The sequence below is a fragment of the Salvelinus alpinus genome, chromosome 11 (genome assembly GCF_045679555.1).
Source record: "Salvelinus alpinus chromosome 11, SLU_Salpinus.1, whole genome shotgun sequence".
Classification (NCBI taxonomy): Eukaryota; Metazoa; Chordata; class Actinopteri; order Salmoniformes; family Salmonidae; genus Salvelinus; species Salvelinus alpinus.
In genome coordinates this window covers 21027236-21051588 of record NC_092096.1, presented here as the reverse complement: position 1 = coordinate 21051588, position 24353 = coordinate 21027236, and the positions used below count along the sequence as shown (strand labels likewise).

General features: G+C 44.8%; 1 protein-coding gene across 6 annotated transcripts in view; it reads left to right on the top strand.

The window, feature by feature from the left end:
- The window catches only part of nav3 (neuron navigator 3), a 234014-nt gene that overhangs the window by 195743 nt on the left and 13918 nt on the right, over positions 1–24353 (top strand). The window contains exons 18-33 of one of the 6 annotated variants that reach the window (XM_071332043.1): positions 1832–1989; positions 3050–3238; positions 3818–3870; positions 5427–5447; positions 6059–6082; positions 7691–7714; positions 7961–8038; positions 12812–12895; positions 14530–14641; positions 15410–15531; positions 15753–15773; positions 18943–18966; positions 19465–19637; positions 20108–20197; positions 21426–21579; positions 22674–22857. In XM_071332043.1, the coding sequence (XP_071188144.1) occupies positions 1832–1989; positions 3050–3238; positions 3818–3870; positions 5427–5447; positions 6059–6082; positions 7691–7714; positions 7961–8038; positions 12812–12895; positions 14530–14641; positions 15410–15531; positions 15753–15773; positions 18943–18966; positions 19465–19637; positions 20108–20197; positions 21426–21579; positions 22674–22857 (1511 nt within the window). Of the gene's footprint in view, positions 1–1831; positions 1990–3049; positions 3239–3817; positions 3871–5426; positions 5448–6058; positions 6083–7690; positions 7715–7960; positions 8039–12811; positions 12896–14529; positions 14642–15409; positions 15532–15752; positions 15774–18942; positions 18967–19464; positions 19638–20107; positions 20198–21425; positions 21592–22673; positions 22858–24353 lie in introns of all 6 variants that reach the window. The other 5 variants (XM_071332044.1, XM_071332045.1, XM_071332047.1 and 2 more) reach the window with 5 other exon arrangements.

The following is a 24353-nucleotide window of genomic DNA, read 5'->3' as shown; positions in this document are numbered from 1 at the left end:
ATAGGGCTCTGCTCAAAAGAAGTGCACTATGGAATATGGTTCCATTTGGGATTCAGCCCCTATCATACCACCATGCAACAAATGGCTTTTTCTACCCAATTACTGTCTGCAAAAAGCACTGCAACAAATGGCTTTTTCTACCCAATTACTCTGTCTGCAAAAAGCACTGCAACAAATGGCTTTTTCTACCCAATTACTCTGTCTGCAAAAAGCACTGCAACAAATGGCTTTTTCTACCCAATTACTGTCTGCAAAAAGCACTGCAACAAATGGCTTTTTTTTACCCAATTACTGTCTGCAAAAAGCACTGCAACAAATGGCTTTTTCTACCCAATTACTCTGTCTGCAAAAAGCACTGCAACAAATGGCTTTTTCTACCCAATTACTCTGTCTGCAAAAGCACTGCAACAAATGGCTTTTTCTACCCAATTACTCTGTCTGCAAAAAGCACTGCAACAAATGGCTTTTTCTACCCAATTACTCTGTCTGCAAAAAGCACTGCAACAAATGGCTTTTTCTACCCAATTACTGTCTGCAAAAAGCACTGCAACAAATGGCTTTTTCTACCCAATTACTGTCTGCAAAAAGCACTGCAACAAATCCAGGCTCCTACACAGGGTTTGATATTTGTTGTTTTTAGACTGCAGTAGAGAGTGAATCTCTACCTTGAGTAGGAGTTCTGCAACCTTTTAGAATTCACTGCATGTAATGCTAAGGGGATGTTTGACAACACAGAAAGAACACGTATTTCCTTTTAACTGTACTTTCACAGCAGGCGTGGAGGCATTTTCCCTTGAGACGTTTATTTCTATTCATCTCAGACGCCTCAGCAGTTTAGGACTGGGTTGTATTTCTTGTCCCTGACTTTTCTTCTAGCCCAGAGGGATTCAAAGCAACAAATTGCCTTTTTTCAAGCCAGATAATAGCTAAATGATTATGATATTCATGTGTCCAATGCTCAGTTTTAAATGCACATTAAGCAGACTTCAAAACATACTCTGAGGCGTTCTCTCCTCTGAACTCCAATTGGAATTCAAAATCAATGGACAATTCTGTGCAAAATAGACAATTTGATTTGAAGTTGAACACGCAGACATGTGCACATGATTTATCATTCAATACCTTTTACTGTCATTAGATGTCAATCAGTGTACCTTTCTTCGTCTGAAAGAATTCAGAGTGGGGTATTAGTATGACAGACAGTCTGTTATGAGCTTCAGTGTTGAAAGGATGAGCTTGAACTCAATTATCTTCCTTTAAGGATTAAACATGGCTGCCTATCAACCATTTAGATAACTCTTCCCCCCGCTAGCAACCGCTAGAGATGAGGAGAGTAAAGACTGTCAGTGTCTTTGACCATGTGTAAACCGAGTGTCTTTGATCATGTGTGTGTGTGCACATAGGTGGGATGGGTGGCCGTGCCTGTGTGTGGGTGGATACATGTGTGTGTGTCTGTGTCCACAGTGCTTGACTTGGGCCGGAACACACCAGAACTCTTCCACCTCCCTCCAACGTTATACTGCTTGAGGTCCAGCACCTCTTTTAGAATATTGACTTAATTATATTGTGGCGTTTCGGCACGTATATATTAACAGAGTACCGGCACTTATATATTAACAGAGTACCGGCACTTATATATAAACAGAGTGCCGCCACCTATTTTAGTCAAAGTCAAGCACTGTGTGTACGTACATAACTATGCATGAGTTAGTGAATATATTTGTCACCACACTTCAGTCATGTGATATGTAGATGATGCAGTTGCATGGTTCAATAGACGTCATGTTGAATCAGTGGTGCCACTAGTTGATGTGTACCACATCCTCTCTAGGTACCCTCCCTCGTCCAGACAGACGTCCCATGAGGAGGGGAAGGAGTGGCTGCGTTCTCACTCCACTGGAGGGTTACAGGACACGGGGAGTCAGTCCCCTCTCTCCCCCCCTGGAGTTGCATGCACAAGCACCGGAAAATACTACTACTCCAACCTGCGTAAGCCCTACTTCAAATACCACTACCCCAACCTGCGTAAGCCCTACTTCAAATACCACTACTCCAACCTGCGTAAGCCCTACTTCAAATACCACTACCCCAACCTGCGTAAGCACTACTCCAAATACCACTACTCCAACCTGCGTAAGCCCTACTTCAAATACCACTACTCCAACCTGCGTAAGCACTACTCCAAATATCACTACTCCAACCTGCGTAAACCCTACTTCAAATACCACTACTCCAACCTGCGTAAGCAATACTCCAAATACCACCTTCCAAATACCACTACTCCAACCTGCGTAAGCCCTACTTCAAATACCACTACTCCAACCTGCGTAAGCACTACTCTAAATACCCCTACTCCAACCTGCGTAAGCACTCTTCCAAATACCACTACTCCAAATACCACTACTCCAAATACCCCTACTCCAACCTGCATAAGCACTATTCCAAATACCACTACTCCAACCTGCGTAAGCACTATTCCAAATACCACTACTCCAACCTGCTTAAGCACTACTCCAAATACCATTACTCCAAATACCACTACTCCAACCTGTGTAAGCCCTACTTCAAATACCACTACTCCAACCTGCGTAAGCACTACTCCAAATGCCACTACTCCAACCTGCGTAAGCCCTACTCCAAATACCACTACTCCAACCTGCGTAAACCCTACTCCAAATACCACTACTCCAACCTGCGTAAGCCCTACTCCAAATACCACTCCTCCAAATACCACTACTCCAACCTGCGTAAACCCTACTCCAAATACCACTACTCCAACCTGCGTAAGCACTACTCCAAATACCACTCCTCCAAATACCACTACTCCAAATACCACTACTCCAACCTGCGTAAGCCCTACTCCAAATACCACTACTCCAAATACCACTACTCCAACCTGCGTAAGCACTACTCCAAATACCACTCCTCCAAATACCACTACTCCAAATACCACTACTCCAACCTGCGTAAGCCCTACTCCAAATACCACTACTCCAAATACCACTACTCCAACCTGTTTGTGCGTGTGTGTGTGTGTTTTCTCCCCCAGTGAGCCCCACCAACCTGTCACCCTACAACCTGCCAGGACCCAGCAGTATGAGTCGCTCCAACAGCATCCCTGCCCAGGACTCTTTTGACCTGTATGGAGAAGCCCACCTGGGGGGCAGCGCCACCTCTCTGGAGGACAGACCCCGGGGCATGAGCCGCTCTGGCTCCTTCAGGGACAGCACCGATGAAGGTAGGCCCAGACTGTGGTCCTGTGTGGTTCAGTTGGTAGAGCAGGGCGCTAGCAACGCCCGGATCATGGGTTTCCGATTCCCGCTGCTGCCACCCATACAAAAATGTATGCAAGTACTACTTTGGAATTAAAGGGACTTACAGTAGTCTGCTTGATGGCATATATTAATATTATATATATATATATATTAATAACTTGTCTGTGGGACGCTGCTTAGACCAAGAAGAAGTGATAGTCAGGCTTGAGTTCTCAGACTGAAGCTCAAAATGCACTGGACTAGGAACCCGGCTTTTTCTGCTTCTCTCTTTAAAGAGAAGTTTGCTGTTTCAGTTAACATTTTGGTAACGTGACGGTGCCACTTGAAAGTAATGTTACTAGTCAATGACTAGGCCCTTTGAATTATCCAAACGAGTACTTCATTAGTACACAGCCACACACATGCCATTAGAATATGGTACTTTTACATGCAGATGAGATGGTGCCACAGATTATATTCTTTTAATTCCTCACTCGCTCTTGCTCTCACGCTCTCTCGCTCTCTCACTCTCTCTCGCTCTCTCTCTCTCTGTCTTTCTCTAGTCCATGGATCCTCACTGTCGCTGGTCTCCAGCACCTCGTCCCTGTACTCTGCGGTAAGTTTCATTGTTTTCTCCAAACACACAAACAAACATTTAGACAATCATGCTTATGGCAGCCATGGGTGCTGTGTGTGATCCCAGTTAATTGGTGTCATTAGCCTAGAATTATTTTAGGAGACAATATGTAATACATTTTTCAGCAAACGACAGCCCTGCCACTTTTTTGCTATAAGGCTGGAGAAATGTAACCACTCTCAAATTCAAAGATTGTGTTATGGATGCAAGGACAGAGTCCATGAAATCAGAGTAATATTTTGAAACATATTTGGGTTTATGACGGGGTAGAACAGTTGTACTTTATAAGTTACATTCGTCAATAATAGATAGGTGTACGGATGGCTTTATAAACTGGGTGGTTCAAGCCCTGAATGCTGATTGGCTGACAGCCGTGGTATATGAGACTGTATACCACGGGTATGGCAAAACATTTATTTTTACTGCTCTAATTATGTTGGAAACCAGTTTATAATAGCAATAAGACACCTTGGCGGTGTGTGGTATATTGCCAATATACCACAGCTAAGGGCTGTGTCCAGGCCCTCCGCATTGCGTGTTGCCTATGAACAGTCCTTAGCCGTGGTATATTGGCCATATACCACACCTCCTCGGACCTTAATACTTAAATATATCATACATGTTTATATTTTAGCAGTGCATCCAAGGTGATTTAGGCAAATTCAAGCTTGGTGAAGGTGTGGATTTTTGTGGGCAACAGGCAACACTCCAGCTGCAGTCAAACTCAATGAGAAGACAGATCAGTTGAGGAAGATAATCAATTACTGGCGCTCTCCACCTCTTTCCTCCCCAGCAGAAAGTTCTAGAAAGGCCTGGAGACGAGTTTAGACTTTCACTGATTTCAGAGACTTGTTCTGAAAGTATTCCTATTGGGGCAGAAAGACAGCACTTATTGTTTATTCTTCATTTCATTGTGTTGATGTTTGGTTGTGTTCATATTTTAATATTTTAATTGTAATTTCATGTTTATTTGTTGCCATTACTATAATAGTTATGTCAGTTATGATTTGAATTTCATCATACTTTTCTGTTTGCTATTTTATCATTTCTTCTCATCTTTGGCATTATCTAGTCATCAGTTTTGTTTAATCTCATCTGTTATCACTCAACACCTGGGGCGTGTTCAGTAGGCAGAAAACGTTGTGAAACGGGGAGGTACTATTTCAACCTGTCCTATGAGAAACGCTTGTTTTCGTTTTCCGTTGCAAAGCGTTTTGCTGCGATGTGCCCTAATGAGCACGACCCTGATAAACACGACTGACAAAGAGCAATTTTATTCAAATCTCCTAGGAAGAACACTATGATAAAAGTATCATGACACATTTTCCCAAAGTCATTACAACACCAATCATTCAGCCCAACAATATAAAGATAGACAAAACATATAGATGTCAATCAAAAGGCCATAGATGATAACCAATGAGAATGCTTGGCTTACACAAAAGTTTGGCACCCTGTTTTCAGGGCAGTGCAAAGTGTTGAGTTGCCATGGTTTCCCATTGCAGCAGCTTGAACCCACGTTTTCTTACTTCCAGGTTCTTTCCTTTCTGGCCAAGGTAAAGACTATGATGCTGTCAGCTATGATCTCTCCACACCACACAGACAACGTGTTTGTATGCCCACCACATGCTCTGATGCTGGTTGAATGTGGCAGATGTTCACACAGGTTTTTGGTTGGTGTGAAAAAAAACAACCAATGTTACTTGTGTGCAATGTTACCAGTGTGTATATATTGCAATACATACATACAATGTATTATGTTAATTACCCCTGCCACTTCGATTACATATGACTTGATTGGCCAAAATCAAAGGTTGTGTAAGTTCTTAGTACAGTCTGACCTGACTTGAAATGACACCACAGTCAACGATTTCCCAACACACGCAATAACATCTGCTAAATATGTGTATGTGACCAATAACATTTGATTTGATTTAATTTGATGCATCAAGAGCTGCCTTAGCATTTGCTTTCACTTCCGGGCGTCATCTATGGCCTTTTGGCTCCTGCATCATTCTCCATCAAAATCTCAAAATCCCCAATGATCTACTCATTATGACAATGGGCTTTCATTGCATCCATAAAGAAGCTGTCAGAAGTAAATCATTGTTCATACAACGTGGCTTATTCCTGCACATCTTAACGACATGTCTTCTCTCCCAAACAGACAGAGGAAAAGGCACATTCTGAGGTAAGAGGCTTGGCTTGGTGAGGGACGAAATGTCTCCTGTCTGTCTGGTCTGTCTTTCTGTCTGTCTGGGCAACTGTCTGGTCGTCTCTGTCTGTCTGTCTGTCTGTCTGTCTGTCTGTCTGTCTGTCTGTCTGTCTGTCTGTCTGTCTGTCTGTCTGTCTGTCTGTCTGTCTGTCTGTCTGTCTGTCTGTCTGTCTGTCTGTCTGTCTGTCTGTCTGTCTGTCTGTCTGTCTGTCTGTCTGTCTGTCTGTCTGTCTGTCTGTCTGTCTGTCTGTCTGTCTGTCTGTCTGTCTGTCTGTCTGTCTGTCTGTCTGTCTGTCTGTCTGTCTGTCTGTCTGTCTGTCTGTCTGTCTGTCTGTCTGTCTGTGTGTGTGTCTGTCTGTCTGTCTGTCTGTCTGTCTGTCTGTCTGTCTGTCTGTCTGTGTGTGTGTCTGTCTGTCTGTCGTGTCTGTCTGTCTGTCTGTCTGTCTGTCTGTCTGGTCAGTCTCTCTGTTTGTCTATCTAGTCTGTCGCTCTGGTCTATCTGGTCTGTCTGGTCAGTCTCTCTGTTTGTCTATCTAGTCTGTCGCTCTGGTCAGTCTCTCTGTTTGTCTGCCTGGTCTGGTCTGCCTGGTCTGTCTGGTCTGTCTGTCTGTCTCTCTGGTCTATCTGGTCTGTCTGGTCAGTCTCTCTGTTTGTCTATCTAGTCTGTCTCTCTGGTCTGTCTCTCTGGTCTGTCTCTCTGGTCTATCTGGTCTGTCTCTCTGGTCTGTCTGGTCTGTCTCTCTGGTCTCTCTGGTCTGTCTGGTCTGTCTCTCTGGTCTATCTGGTCTGTCTCTCTGGTCTGTCTGGTCTGTCAGTCTGTCTGTTTGTCTGGTCTGGTCCGGTCAGATCTCCATAATGAAGATAACAATCAAAGCATGAGCAGTGATATATGTATCCACTTCGTCCAAAATCAGGTTCTGGTCTATCAGTGGCGGACCTGAGCATAAAACTTGTGTTTATAACCTTGGACTTGGTGTCCAAGTCAAATCTCTTTGACCCTATTGTGCATTGCTTGTCATGAGCCAGTCTTTTAAACAACCAGGCATTTGAATATAACCAAACTGCACTTTGACATGATCTTTACCACACGTCATACTGACAGTCATGGACAAACATCATTAATACAGCCTACTCTTTGTCCTTCTCTGTGGTTTCACTTCACACCCTATTCAGTTATCACTGCTTTTCTTTCATTACAATGACTTTCTGTTTGCACCCTACATTAACACGTTAGTTAAAGCACACAGGTATAATGCTATATTACTTGTTAGAACCATGGTTGAGTCTTTTTAAAATGCATTATACCAGTCAGGTTTAAAGAAAGTGTTACCAAAGTGACAACTAACCTAATGTGTTTAGATGCTTGTGCACTTTTTCCCTTTTATTGGCTAATTTGTCCAAGACTGTACTGTTGTTTATGTATGAGAGATTGCCTTATGCCTTATTGGCTAATGGTTTAAACTGCTAACCGTGAGGAAACATGCTGCTTTGTCATCATCATAACACATATCTCTCTCACCATATCTTCTGTTTGGACTAAGCATGCATCATAGAGTTAATTGTATTCTTCTCTTTTCAATCAAGGGTCAAACAGGCCAAAATACCACGGTAATCCCCCACTTACCTTCACACTTACATTCACCCCATTGTTTTATACTGTGGCAATGAGACAGACTTTACATCAATGTTTTCAAATGGACGTTTACTAGGCAGCTGGTACACCAGATTTGGATTTGCTTCTAAAGGGATGGAATCGGAAGATAGGCATGCTCTGTTGTATTTTCAATCAGTCCTGTTTTTTAGGAGAGACGTGATCGTCATGGTAATCTGTTATTTTTTCCCTCACCCAAACAGCAAATCAGGAAGCTGCGACGAGAGTTGGACGCCTCCCAGGAAAAGGTCGCGACCCTCACATCTCAGCTGTCTGCCAATGTAAGTGCCTCTTACTTCAACAAACACTGAGCAGTCAAAACGTCTGCCTCGTGGTTCATTTGCATCCTAGCCTGTCAGAGAGGTTCGGGGGGAAACTCTGCCTTTGCCAAACCCTTGAATGTAAATCAGTCTAGACACCCACTAATTCCCTTTCTCTCTCTGACTCAAAGGTTTCTTAAGCTTCTGATGAAATGTTTTGAAGTCTGGGTTGTTGTTTTTTTCGAACACGGCTCGAATATGCGGCTTGTTTACCGGGAATTGTCCTGCGAAGCGAGCCTCATCCAGTGGGGCAGCAATATAGAGCGGCCTAGCAAGAACATGCAGATTCAACAAAACAGAGAGAGGGGGGAAAGAGGGGGCTTGTGAGCCCAGTTTGGAGGGAGGAAGTGTATTATACAGAGTGAGAGAGAATCCTGAGAACCTAAAGCCTATCAGGTCTCTGTGGAGAGATGGGCGCTCCTGTCTCTCTCTGTACTGGGCCCTGCGTGAAGCGTCTGATCAAGTGCGAGGCTGACAGGGTCTTCACCAGGGTCTCTGACTTTGATCGAGGAGTTATACATCTCCAGGCACTAAGGCAACACACTGCCAAGAAACTTCCAACTAGCTTTTGTGTTCACTGTGTGACTCATACAGACCCCAGATGTCTTTGTAGAAAAGTTGCATTGTTTAATTTATGAGAAAGCTTTTTTTAGATGCCTTTGTGTACATATACTGAACAAAAATATAAATGCATCGGCGAGCTGAAATATAAGATCCCAGACATTTTCCACATGCACAAATAGCTTATTTCTCTCGAATTTATTGTGCAAATCTGTTTACATCCCTGTTAGTGGGTACTTTTCCTTTGCCAAGATAATCCATCCACCTGACAGGTGTGGCATATCAAGAAGTTGATTAAACTACATAATCATTACACAGGTGCACCTTGTGCTGGGGACAATAAAAGGCCACTCTAAAATGAGCAGTTTTGTCACACAATACAATGCCACGTATACTACCGTTCAAAAGTTTGGGGTCACTTAGAAATGTCCTTGTTTTTGAAAGAAAGCAATTTTTGTTGTCCATTTAAAATAACATCAAATTGATCAGAAATACAGTGTAGACATTGTTAATGTTATAAATGACTATTGTAGCTGGAAACGGCAGATTTTTTATGGAATATCTACATAGGCATACAGAGGCCCATTATCAGCAACCATCACTCCTGTGTTCCAATGGCACGTTGTGTTAGCTAATCCAAGTTTAGCATTTTAAAAGGCTAATTGATCATTAGAAAACCCTTTTGCAATTATATTAGCACAGCTGAAAACCTTTTTAGCCTTTTAAAATTATAAACTTGGATATCCACCAGAGCTGTTGCCAGAGAATTGAACGTTCATTTATCTACTATACATTGCATCCAACGTCGTTTTAGAGAATTTGGCAGCACGTCCAACCGGCCTCACAAACGCAGACCATGTGTAACCACGCCAGCCCAGGACCTCCACATCTGGCTTATTCACCTGCGGACTCGTCTGAAACCAGCCACCCGGACAGCTGATGAAACTGAGGAGTATTTCTGTCTGTAATAAAGCCCTTTTGTGGGGTAAAACTCATTCTGATTGGCTGGGCCTGGTTCCCCAGTGAGTAGGCCTATACCCACCTATGCCAAGAGTGTCATCAAGGCAAAGGGTGGCTACTTTGAAGAACCTGGTTACTACATGATTCCATATGTGTTATTTCATAGTTTTGATGTCTTCACTAATATTCTACAATGTAGAAAATAGTAAAAATAAAGAAAACCCTTGAATATATATATATATATATATATATATATATATATATATATATATATATATATATATATATATATATATATATATTACCTCATGCCTTTCCTGGGCTCCTGATCCCAATCTGTTCCAGTAGTGTCATCCCCGCCAGACCCATACACTCTCTCTGGTACCGGATGGTGTCTGGTACTGGATGGTGTCTGGTATCCAAGCTTCATGGCCCATGCTGTGCCTAGGAACAACATTTCTCTCCCGGGACTCCAGTGGTTGAAACATGCACTGCGGCATTGATTAAGGCAGCGTTTTAGGTGATGTAAGCTGATTTGTCTGGGAGAGATACTGCATCTCCTGCAGGTGCATACTGTATGTTTGCAGTCATGTTCTCTTGAATGGCTGATTAAAGATAAATCCCACTTAGAGAGAGGCACTGTTTTGTCATTGAACGAACGAGAAGAGCTGTGAGTGTGGTGTCTGCTGATTGACGTCATCGTAGATTGACCCTAATCACATTTACATTTCAGTCATTTAGCAGACGCTCTTATCCAGAGCGACTTACAGTAGTACATTTTCGTACTTGTCCCCTGTGGGAATCAAACCCGCAACCCTGGAGTTGCAAGCGCTGTGCTCCACCAGCTGAGCTATACGGGACACTAATGTACTGTATGCTAGACGCTCATTTACTGTATCTGCTCACTGTCTTTGTAATATGTTAACATGGAAATGAATATTTTGACCTTTTTGGAATAAGGAATATTTTTAATAAAGGACTATTCGTTGTGTCACCTTCAGCATGGTCCTAGCAGGTCAGTCTGACCTGATTTGTAGCTAAAATGGCCGCCACATCAGGCACACAGTTGTATGTGTGTTGTCACATTTGGTTAGAGAAGCTCTCCCACGTCCACGTCAATCTATTTCATGTTTGTTTGGGTTTTCTTTGATGAGAACAAAGTCGAATGAGAAAAACCAGCATCCTGGAAAAAGGATTAAAAAGAACGTTGTCGAAGCGTCTTGGTATTGTACTGGTTTTAATTTTCTCCTCAGAAGAGATTCCATTCCTTGCCTTGGCTGTCATTAAAGTGGGTTTAAGAGGTGGGTTTATATCTCTGCGCTCTACTTACCTACCTACCTTACCCTAATTCTCCTTCCTTCACCTTCCGTCACTCTCTCTGTTTCCTTTCCCTCTCTCACTTCTTTCTCTCCCCTCTAGATTGCCCTCCCTCTCTCTCTTATCCCCTCCCCTCTACCTCTTTTTGTCCCTTTCTCTTTGGGGATTTGGGAATTAGTATATCTAGCCGTCTGTGCTGGCTTGTTCTACAGTAGTCATGCTGCTGTGTGTGTGAGTGAGTGTGGATGAGTAGAGCAGAGAGGGCTCTGAGGATGGCGTCGACACTGGGCAGCAGCAGTAGTAGTAGGGGCAGCTCTCTGGCCGGTTCGCTGGTCTGGCCACCCCTCAACCACTACCCCGGCTCCCAGCAGAGGCCCCAGGGCAGGGGTCGCAAGGCCAAAGGCCAGCCGCGGGATGCATGGGAAGCTTCACAGACCTACCCACAGGGCGGACAGGTGGGCAGCCGCGGTGGGTGTATGTCACATGATGGAGGGGGCTGATGGGATTGGACGGATGACATTTTGCAAAGGTTATATGCAATTCAGCCAGATATGGTTGAGCACCACCAATACCACCAATATGGTGTTGGCTTATTGGTGTAGGACTGTGATTACTGTGTTGCTACTCCTCCGCCCTGTCGAGCTGAGATTTTCTTATCTGTGGGCACGCTGCCTGGCTCTGTGTGACTCACTGGTCCTGACAGGTGTCTGAGGCTCCATGCGGTGGAGGTGCGTGGGTGTGAGCTCACACTGTTCTGTCTGTTTCTCTCTCTGTCACACACATGCACACACACAATTACTATTCTTGTATTTTCTAGGTGAGGACTTATCACCCCCCCCCCCTCACACACACACACACACACACACACACACACACACACACACACACACACACACACACACACACACACACACTAACTCACGGTGCTATCCTATTTTCATGGAGCTTTACTTCCATCAGGCTCAGTGCAGCAGATGGTGTCATGCTGCTAAACATTTGGCACCGTTCAGTTTGTCGCCGGTGTTTCTTCAGGTGAAAAAATAACTCAGGCTCCGTTAAAGCAATGCTAAACCTTCCCTGACCTGTGTACAAGAAGATATGCCCATCTTTCACTTTGCTTTAGGTCTGGGTTCAGCTGTGTTTTTGTGCATGTTCAAATCAGCAGTTGGCTGTGACAATTGGTCCTAATCATGGATGTTGTTGCTGCTGCTGTTTTCTTCAGAGAAAGTGAAGGTTCACAGCTTTCAGAAGAGCAGACGTGGCGTAGCTACCACTTCTTCTGTAGCACAAGTTCTGTACTGCATGTCTTCTTTGGACCTCCTCCTGTTAACTTCCAGTTCATAAGCCACAAGTTATCAGCCTGGACCAGTGGGGGAGTGGTTAGCTGTATCATGCAGCAGGCTCAGCGTTGCCGTGGTGAAGTGCAAGCTGTAACTAGGGGGAATGTTCCTAGTGTTTTGGTTCAGATACAGAATTAAACATGATGGTCCAGCCAGTCAGTCAGCGCTGGTGGTTCAACAGAGGGATGACTTGACTCAGTCTATCAGAGCTGAGGGTCCCTGGGGAGAGTGATGACTCATGAGAAACACGAGGGAACATGAAGAGGGCGAGAGAAAAAATTACCTACACCCTCAGGTCGCGTCGATTCTTCTTCTACATGTTTATGTGGCTATCTGACGATGGATTTTCCACACTGTGTGCTCAATGTGTGTTTGTGGATCATCTTGAATCCACCTGATTAGAGGTTGTTCTACCTACAGAGAATGGTATATTTATAGGACTTCAGGAAAATGTGACAGAAAATGTGCCAATTTAACGTTGTCCCTTTATGCCTGCTTTAATGACTCGTCCAGTGCTTGTGTTGTCTGTGTTGAACTCTGACCTCTGTGTTGGCAGGCTCACCTGGTGGCAGCCTTTGAGAAGAGCCTGGGGAACATGACCTGTCGCCTAACGAGCCTCACCATGACAGCTGAGCAAAAGGTACGTGCCTTTTCCTGTTGCTGCGGCCCACCGCTTCCAGATACCTTCTCATGTGTAAAGTCGCGGCTTTAGTGTTTCATTGTCTCTGAGAAGTCTGCCGGTCTGTGCATATCACTGTTAATCCATGGTCCTTTACACTTTACAATAACAGTCATTTATCGTGTGTTAGAGCATTCATAAGGTCTTCATAAGCACTACATAACGTACCCTAAATCATTTATAATCCTCCTATGTCGTGCCCGTGGCACATTTACCACGCTTTATACAGCATGACATTTGCTTCTGAATGATTTCTGTATAGACCTCTTGATGAAGGCTTCATTACGTTAGAAGCTATGTTAAAGGACAATTCCATCCAAAAAAACTGTTTTTTGGTATTTTGTTTCATTAGTCCATTGTCATATGATGCAAAACGCATGATGCTGGGATAATTTCTGTATTTTTAAAGTTAACTATCTTCACTACTTGATTGCTGACAAGCAAAACATTTTGGGACTATGTCAACAATGGACTAATGAAACAAATACCAGAAGATAGTTATTGGGTGGTTTTTCTTTAAGTTTAGTGTAGGACTTTTTCCCCTTTTACTTTAAGATGTAACTAGTCACATATGTATCCTAATCCAGGACATTGGTTTTGCTCCATACTCTGCAGAGTTATTTCTTCAGGGGCGTGTACTGAATGATGCTATACTCATAGACAGATGTCAGACCACATTAGAGATGACAGAAGTGTTTGTTACGGTTCGTAATCGGCAGCGCTTGAGTGGGATTAGGGTCTGGGAGAAGAACCCAGATAGGGTAACGTCGTCGAGCTCTAAAACGAGGATCAGTGAAAGAATGGTGCATGTGTTGTAAATGTAAAGCCGTCCTTGTGATGAAACGTGAGCGTTTCCGCCTGTCCGCCCGTCCGTGGAAACCCTACTCATAACATTGACGAGCTGTGGCAGCCCTAATCCTGGATCAATTCAACCAGAGATTCTAGAGGGACGTCTTTGTTAAGCAAGCCGCCTGCGCCCTCCCAACTTTTAATTAAGACTGAAACCCTATCACAAGCCCACAGTGGTTTGGGGGGAATTGGAGTGCTGTTGCCTTATATCTAATCATGTGGGTTTAATAGAGAGGAGCGGCGCCGTGTAGCTTTTATCCAAGCAGGTGGGGCGGAGGGTAAAACTCTATTGCCAAACCTTATCTTCTTAAACCTGCTTATGGCCTATCTCTGTGTGCTTTTGAGGCAGGAATATTTGACTGAGTTATCGTACGACTGTCATTGAGTTTTGGATTGAGAATTGAGAGAATGGTGCCCCCGGCCGAAATGAAGGGTAGACCGTTAGAGATTTAGAGGCAGAAAACAAGATGTTTCTCTTGTAACAGGGTTAGTGAACAAAAAGGTCTATTCAAGATCCACCTAAAGCACATTTGTTCTTTTTTTGGGACTCCAAATGATATTTCTACAGTATATCTATAATCAAGCACATTCTGCCATTGTTTTCAAATGTGCAGGTTGGTATTGTCTGTGGTGGTGCTGTGGAGGTTGGTATTGTCTGTGGTGTGGTGGTGCTGTGGAGGTTGGTATTGTCTGTGGTGTGGTGGTGCTGCGGAGGTTGATCTGTGGCGCTGCTTCTCTTCCCTCAGGAGTCGGAGCTGGCTGAGCTGAGAGAGACCATCGAGGCGCTGAAAGCCCAGAACACAGACGCCCAGACAGCCATCCAAGTGGCCCTCAACGGCCCCGACCACCTACACAAAGGTAGCGCCGCCAGAGGAGAACCCTCCAGATGCGCTTTAGTGTGGGCAAGAACCACACCTCTTCCTCTTGATCGACCCACACATTTCAAACTCTGTCCCTCTTTACTCATGACAGCAGCCATACACCACTCTAGAATGTTCAGAGCAGCCTTACACCACTCTAGAATGTTCAGAGCAGCTATACACCACTCTAGAATGTTCAGAGCAGCCATACACCACTCTAGAATGTTCCGAGCAGCCATACACCACTCTAGAATGTTCAGAGCAGCCATACACCACTCTAGAATGTTCAGAGCAGCCTTACACCACTCTAGAATGTTCAGAGCAGCTATACACCACTCTAGAATGTTCAGAGCAGCCATACACCACTCTAGAATGTTCAGAGCAGCCATACACCACTCTAGAATGTTCAGAGCAGCCATACACCACTCTAGAATGTTCAGAGCAGCCATACACCACTCTAGAATGTTCAGAGCAGCCATACACCACTCTAGAATGCTCAGAGCAGCCATACACCACTCTAGAATGTTCAGAGCAGCCATACACCACTCTAGAATGCTCAGAGCAGCCATACACCACTCTAGAATGGTCAGAGCAGCCATACACCACTCTAGAATGTTCAGAGCAGCCATACACCACTCTAGAATGTTCAGAGCAGCCATACACCACTCTAGAAAGTTCACCCTTTTTGAAAGTTGATCTCAAACACCTGGCGCTTGGGAGTTAGACTGGGTAGGTACTAAAAAAGCGAGTTGTCTTGTGCTTCCAGACCTGCGGATTAGGCGGCAACACTCGTCGGAGAGCATGTCCAGCATCAACAGTGCAGCCAGTCACTCATCCCTGGGCAGCGCCAAAGACCTAGAGGACAAGAAGAAGAAGAAGAAGAGCTGGGTAAGTTAGTGAGTGAAGAAATCCCACGGGAGAAGGAGAGGACGAGGGTTTCTTGGCTTGTATAGACGTCTCCATGCAGTGCACTTCACTCTAACCTCTGAACCATCTAAACCATGCCAGTCTCACACTCCTTTCTACCGAGAAGTCATACATTGTCATAACTGTGACTTGTAATTCCACTCCCTTTTCTCACGCTCTCTCTAACCCTAACCCTCTGCCAGGGAAAGGAGAGAGGCAACAAGGTGAATATGAAACCCCCATCCTCTCGCATGTCTATGACAGAGTGAATGACTTTGAGATAAAGAGATAAAGAGGGGTAACACTTTTGTACAAGAATCACATATTGGGCACTCATTTCCTAAGTGTATAATTGTGTAGATAAATAGGACCTTTATTCTATAGAATTAGCCAGTCGTTAGTCCTTCATTCAGTGTTTCCTGTACTCATTCATGTGTAAAGAAGAAAACACTAAATAAAGGCCTAATAAAATGTGTTAATAATACCAAATAAAGGCTTAATTCACTATTTCAAATAGTGCCTAATGTGGTCCATATACCCGAAAGGGACAGATACTTATTTAAGCATGAATCAGTGCTGTCCCGCTTTGTTGCCTTAAGTCCTCCAGTCAGTGTACCCCTTGATTAAGCGTACAGTCCATCTCTCCTAGTAATATTAAGCTTCTTTCCCCTCTCCTTCTGTGTGCAGTTACACTTCTGCCTCCCATGGAGAAAAAATTACACACCCTATTTGTGAAACGCATTCATTCAAAATCCACGTTTTTGTAAATCCTCCCTCTACCCTGTGTTTTTCTGCCGGTAATACAGTTTCCTGCTGGTTAATGACTACTATTTGCGAGGACCCTCTGAATAATTTTTCATTACATTCAATAATTACTCATACATTCTTATAATAAGATTCAGTACAGAAGACAACCCCACTTCAAGAGTATACAATCTGACCTCCATACTATCTCTCCTGGGAAACCATGATTACCTGCTAAATGTTCATCCAGGAGTACGACCAGCATCTTTACACCTGCTCAACTCTCTTTCCCCATCCTCCCCAGACTCTGAGCCAGAGAAAAGCTCAGCCCACGCTCAGAAATACACATCTGGTTCTTATTTATGCAGCTATTCATATTCATTTGCATATAAATTCTGCCTCTGTGCCCCTGTGGCCTGAAACACTGTGTGGCTCAGAGGTTAATGAAGTGCCTGTGATCTGGCTGAAGAGGGCATCGCTAACAGCAGGGAGCAGGACATGGGCACACACACACAAACACACACAAAAACACACACACATCAAGTGCAGTTTCCCCTCCCTGGATCCATTCTTCAACTTGTACAGGAAACAAAATGTCTCCTACTGCCGGCTCCATTGTGGCTCCAGATGTTCTTTGACATAGGGGGGAAAGGCTCCAGTCGCACTGAAAATGATGTGATTGTGCTAGGGCTCCTCCTCCAAACAAGGGAACCTAGAGATATGAGGCAGCTCAGCTCTGAGTGCCAAAATGCAAATGCCTCAGACCTCAGGAACTAATTGCCAGTTAAATGGAGTTTTAAAGGGGCAAGGGAAGTCTTTTGGGGTATGACAGTTGAACAAAGCTCATTAGGTATTTATAAGCTATATTCTTCAACAATCTATATACAGTGGGGAGAACAAGTATTTGATACACTGCCGATTTTGCAAGTTTTCCTACTTACAAAGCATGTAGAGGTCTGTAATTTTTATCATAGGTACACTTCAACTGTGAGAGACGGAATCTAAAACAAAAATCCAGAAAATCACATTGTATAATTTTTAAGTAATTCATTTGCATTTTATTGCATGACATAAGTATTTGATCACCTACCAACCAGTAAGAATTCCGGCTCTCACAGACCTGTTAGTTTTTCTTTAAGAAGCCCTCCTGTTCTCCACTCATTACCTGTATTAACTGCACCTGTTTGAACTCGTTACCTGTATAAAAGACACCTGTCCACACACTCAATCAAACAGACGCCAACCTCTCCACAATGGCCAAGACCAGAGAGCTGTGTAAGGACATCAGGGATAAAATTGTAGACCTGCACAAGGCTGGGATGGGCTACAGGACAATAGGCAAGCAGCTTGGTGAGAAGGCAACAACTGTTGGCGCAATTATTAGAAAATGGAAGAAGTTCAAGATGACGGTCAATCACCCTCGGTCTGGGGCTCCATGCAAGATCTCACCTCGTGGGGCATCAATGATCATAAGGAAGGTGAGGGATCAGCCCAGAACTACATGGCAGGACCTGCTCAATGACCTGAAGAGAGCTGGGACCACAGTCTCAAAGAAAACCATTAGTAACACACTACGCCGTCATGGATTAAAATCCTGCAGTGCACGCAAGGACCCCCTGCTCAAGCCAGCGCATGTCCAGGCCCGTCTGAAGTTTGCCAATGACCATCTGGATGATCCAGAGGAGGAATGGGAGAAGGTCATGTGGTCTGATGAGACAAAAATAGAGCTTTTTGGTCTAAACTCCACTCGCCGTGTTTGGAGGAAGAAGAAGGATGAGTACAACCCAAGAACACCATCCCAACCGTGAAGCATGGAGGTGGAAACATCATTCTTTGGGGATGCTTTTCTGCAAAGGGGACAGGACGACTGCACCGTATTGAGGGGAGGATGGATGGGGCCATGTATCGCGAGATCTTGGCCAACAACCTCCTTCCCTCAGTAAGAACATTGAAGATGGGTCGTGGCTGGGTCTTCCAGCATGACAACAACCCGAAACACACAGCCAGGGCAACTAAGGAGTGGCTCCGTAAGAAACATCTCAAGGTCCTGGAGTGGCCTAGCCAGTCTCCAGACCTGAACCCAATAGAAAATCTTTGGAGGGAGCTGAAAGTCCGTATTGCCCAGCGCCAGCACCGAAACCTGAAGGATCTGGAGAAGGTCTGTATGGAGGAGTGGGCCAAAATCCCTGCTGCAGTGTGTGCAAACCTGGTCAAGAACTACAGGAAACGTTTGATCTGTGTATTTGCAAACAGAGGTTTCTGTACCAAATATTAAGATCTGCTTTTCTGATGTATCAAATACTTATGTCATGCAATAAAATGCAAATTAATTACTTACAAATTATACAATGTGATTTTCTGGATTTTTGTTTTAGATTCCGTCTCTCACAGTTGAAGTGTACCTATGATAAAAATTACAGACCTCTACATGCGTTGTAAGTAGGAAAACCTGCAAAATCGGCAGTGTATCAAATACTTGTTCTCCCCACTGTATATATCATTCATTTGAAAGTATAAAAATAGATGTACCAATCTCAGATTGCCCCTTTAAAGATAATGGTGGCCCTAGCGGTAATACAGTAGTGATGATGTGTGGGTCAGTGGAGCGGCGTGTCCTTGTGGTAACAGCAGTGATTGTTCTATCCTCAGGTGGCTGATTCCATCCCAGCACAGGTTAGTTGTACTAAAGCGTCTACCGTCCGTATGCTGTGGTGACTTCCTCCTCTCCTTTCCTCCTCAGTTCCTCAATGTTTTCCCCTTCTACAACTGATCGGCATGGAAACAGTCCCCCTCTCCTCTTCCTCCATTTTGACTGCCTGTTTGTTTCTAGTTCCAGGACCTTAAAAAGTCTGGCTCCTCCCCTGCATTTCTCATTCCTCCTCCATACAGTCTGGCTCCTCCCTGCATTCCTCATTCCTCCAGTCTGGCTCCTCCCCTGCATTCCTCATTCCTCCTCCATACAGTCTGGCTCCTCCCTGCATTCCTCATTCCTCCTCCATACAGTCGCCCTTGATTGGATCCCTCTCTTGCCCTTGATTGAGTTGCCTTGCGTTCCCTCTCTCTCAGATGGTGACTGTTGCCTAAGAACAGCACTGACTTGGCCCGACAGGAAATTATGTCCGTTAAGTTGGAGAGATGGGCGATGTTGACGTTTTGGTGTTTCTCTTGCAGTTGCGGAGCTCGTTCAAGCAGGCGTTCAGTAAGAAGAAGGGCAACAAGCCTCAGTCTCCCCAAGATGACATCGAAGAGATGACGGACTCATCGCTACCTTCCTCGCCCAAGCTACAGCATGCTAACAGACAGGACAGCTTCCCAACACTACTCTCCTCAGCCTCTACCACAGAGTGAGTATACTGTAATATACACACATGGCAGATAGCCTAGCGGTTAGAGCGTTGGGCCAGTAACCGAAAGGTCGCTAGTTCGAATCCGCGAGCCGACAAGGTGAAGAATCTGTGGATTTTCCCTTGTGCAAGGCACTTAACCCTAATTTCTCGAGGGTCACTGTTGATAATGGCTGACCCTGGACGTGACCCTACCTCTCGGGGGGAGTTGGGATATGCAAAGACCACATTTCTAATTAACACATGTATGAATACACACTGGTACATGTGTGAAACAGGACAAATATAATCACCCACCTCATTATTATTATTATTACACACAGGCTACATCCCAATCTACATACAACACATACTTCAGCATCTTCCATTTCTTGGCACAAATGTTGTTTTTCTTCTGAATTCACACAGTTTTTTTTTAATGTCTCTTCTTGTTCACCTTGTTTCTCCATTTCATATGTCTATCTGTCCAGTAACAAGTGCGTTTGTGATAGCAAGCCCCTCCCCATTTGGATGTCAAAGAGAAGGCTAAACGGTCATGTGGTCTACAAACACAGATCTCGGTAACAGGCAGTGTGTGGCTGGCACGCTGTTGGGGGTGTGAAGTGCTTTCATCATCTTAACTCAGCCTGCTTTTATCTTTGTGTGGCTCCCAAATGGCATGTTAGTCCCTATATTGTGCACTCTAGGACCCATAGGGCTCTGGTCAAATGTAGTGCACTATGTAGGGAATAGGGTGCTCTTTGGGACGTAACCTTTCTCTCACAAAGGGCCCCAATCAGGCCACGACACAAAAATATAATGCACCAGAATGTGAGCCGCGTACACAAATATTAAAATCACTTGTAGCAGTCATGGGAGATTATATTATATTTCCGTGCTTACTGATACTGCTGGTGAATTGGCCATGTACAGAAGGCTCCTCCATCTTGCTAATATCCTCGGCTGGCCATGCATTTGCCAGAAGCATGCTAGTTTCATTCACATCTGCTGTGTGTTGGCAAGCTGGCTAGTTGGTTTACCCTCACTTCTTTGGAGGGTCCCTGACAGGCTTTCCTAGCCGTGGAGGGTGATGCTCACGGTGTGGGTTTTGAAGTCAATTTCCCCATTTCAGATCGTAAACTCAGCTATGACCTGCAGAGTTTGATAGTAGTGAATGACTTACATGGTAGCAGTAGTAGCAACACTGGAACCGTAGACAGACACCATCTTTGTCTTTGCTTGGCATGCCAGATGGACAATTCCTATGATAGAGGATTCACTCATCCCCAATGCTCACCTGATCCCTGTGTTACCCCATACCACCTATGTGTATGTGTGTTTTCTAAGTATGTCTGCCATAACAGTTTCCTACTGACTCCAATGGATCCTCTTTGGTTTGACTGTTCAGCCAAACTGCCCCTGTTTGTAGTATTTCTAGCCTGTATGTGTAACTACCCCTGTTTGTAGTATTTCTAGCCTGTATGTGTAACTATCCCTGTTTGTAGTATTTCTAGCCTGTATGTGTAACTATCCCTGTTTGTAGTATTTCTAGCCTGTATGTGTAACTATCCCTGTTTGTAGTATTTCTAGCCTGTATGTGTAACTACCCCTGTGTGTAGTATTTCTAGCCTGTATGTGTAACTATCCCTGTTTGTAGTATTTCTAGCCTGTATGTGTAACTATCCCTGTTTGTAGTATTTCTAGCCTGTATGTGTAACTATCCCTGTTTGTAGTATTTCTAGCCTGTATGTGTAACTACCCCTGTGTGTAGTATTTCTAGCCCTGTGACCCCTGTGTGACCCCTTGCAGGCTGTGTGAGTGCACGGAGGCGGAGGCGGAGATCATCCTGCAGCTGAAGAACGAGCTGAGGGAGAAGGAACTGAAGCTGACAGACATCCGCCTGGAGGCTCTTAGCTCCGCCCACCACCTGGACCAGATCCGAGAGGCCATGAACCGTATGCAGGTGAGGAACCAGGTAGCCTGCTAAACGAATGCACAACCCAAACCATGGGGGACCCACCAATGTGAATTAGCACTGACTTATATAACAAATCACTAATTGTACATATAGCCTTATATTGTTGTTTGTTTAACACTAATCCAGTCCATTTCTTATCTGTTGTTTTATCTGTATGTATATTGTTTATGCTGTAAAAACAATACTTCAGGAAGGAGACATTATTGGGTTGCATCCAGAGAGACCTGTTTCCCAGGGGCCAGTGGGGCGTGACACTGTGCAGTTAGGGAGCTAATGCAGTGTTTGGGGATTGTTCTGGCTCTTTGATGCCATGCCAGGGGTGACTGGGGTGGTCAGGGGGTTCAGGGGGAAGCCAACAAGCCGCGATGGCACCGTGGTCAACTTACAATATAACCACTCAGACCACTAATTAGGTCTATCTGTCAGTGGGGCTGGCCGTGCCATACACCCAATCACCTTTCTGGTAGAGCACTGACAATGCATCTCGTGACAAAGACCGGGGGGACAGTGGCTTGGCCGTTGATGTCAACTCCCATGACAAAACGGCAACTACTGGAGAAGTCAGCGCTCTCTCCTCAGATGTGTAGATAATCCACCCAGGCCCTTAATCTGGGTTTTAGATTTGTGAACAGCCCAGTACAAAGAGCTCTGTTGAGAATAAAGGGGCTCTCACAGCCAACAATGACGCTAATACTGATCCACAATGATAACTATGGCCAGTCTGAATGCAAGCAAATTTCCATATTCTTCTAATCGGCTTACCTCTCAGTAGAATGAATTTATTTTACATCGGGTTGGGCTACGTTTCTGGATTGCTTTCTAAAAGCGTCCATTTGTGGTGACGTCATTGTCTCCCAACAGGTGGCGTAGGCCTACATGATGAGTTATAACCATAGAAATATGAATTACTAGACAGGACACTCAATACGGTTGCTGGTCCACCCATCACAGAACATTGACTTGAATGGAATGTCCATTCTGGTAATTATGTTTCTATGGTTTAGAAAGGCATCTGTCAGGAAACAACGACATTGTCATTTAGAGTATCCTCCTGATGTTTATTCTCTGTCATTGGGCAGAATGAGATCGAGCTGCTGAAAGCGGAAAATGACCGTCTCAAGACGGGAGGCACCACGCCAGCCGCCACGCCAGCCAAGATGGGCCGGCCGCCCTCTGAGACCTCCAGCACATCCTCGTCCTCCTCGCGCCAATCTCTGGGCCTGTCCCTCAACAACCTCAATATCACAGACACCATCATGTCAGGTGAGCCACAGCTTTGAGCCTGTCCGTCAACAACCTCAACATCAACTGTGGTGACCCACCATAACCCCGTGACTCTACAACATGACAGACACCATCATGTCAGGTGACCCACCATAACCCCGTGACTCTACAACATGACAGACACCATCATGTCAGGTGACCCACCATAACCCCGTGACTCTACAACATGACAGACACCATCATGTCAGGTGACCCACCATAACCCCGTGACTCTACAACATGACAGACACCATCATGTCAGGTGATTCACCACAGCCCCGTGACTCTACAACATGACAGACACCATCATGTCAGGTGATTCACCACAGCCCCGTGACTCTACATCATGACAGACACCATCATGTCAGGTGATTCACCACAGCCCCGTGACTCTACATCATGACAGACACCATCATGTCAGGTGATTCACCACAGCCCCGTGACTCTACATCATGACAGACACCATCATGTCAGGTGATTCACCACAGCCCCGTGACTCTACAACATGACAGACACCATCATGTCAGGTGATTCACCACAGCCCCGTGACTCTACAACATGACAGACACCATCATGTCAGGTGATTCACCACAGCCCCGTGACTCTACAACATGACAGACACCATCATGTCAGGTGATTCACCACAGCCCCGTGACTCTACATCATGACAGACACCATCATGTCAGGTGATTCACCACAGCCCCGTGACTCTACAACATGACAGACACCATCATGTCAGGTGATTCACCATAACCCTGTGACTCTACAACATGACAGACACCATCATGTCAGGTGATTCACCACAGCCCCGTGACTCTACAACATGACAGACACCATCATGTCAGGTGATTCACCACAGCCCCGTGACTCTACATCATGACAGACACCATCATGTCAGGTGATTCACCACAGCCCCGTGACTCTACAACATGACAGACACCATCATGTCAGGTGATTCACCACAGCCCCGTGACTCTACATCATGACAGACACCATCATGTCAGGTGATTCACCACAGCCCCGTGACTCTACAACATGACAGACACCATCATTTCAGGTGATTCACCACAGCCCCGTGACTCTACAACATGACAGACACCATCATGTCAGGTGATTCACCACAGCCCCATGACTCTACAACATGACAGACACCATCATTTCAGGTGATTCACCACAGCCCCGTGACTCTACAACTCAGTAGAACAGTTTACATTATATTCTCCTGGATGATGATTTAGTTGAACAGTTTATATTCTCCTGGATGATGATTTAGTTGAACAGTTTACATTATATTCTCCTGGATGATGATTTAGTAGAACAGTTTACATTTTATTCTCCTGGATGATGATTCAGTAGAACAGTTTACATTATATTCTCCTGGATGATGATTTAGTAGAACAGTTTACATTATATTCTCCTGGATGATGATTTAGTAGAACAGTTGACATTATATTCTCCTGGATGATGATTTAGTAGAACAGTTTACATTATATTCT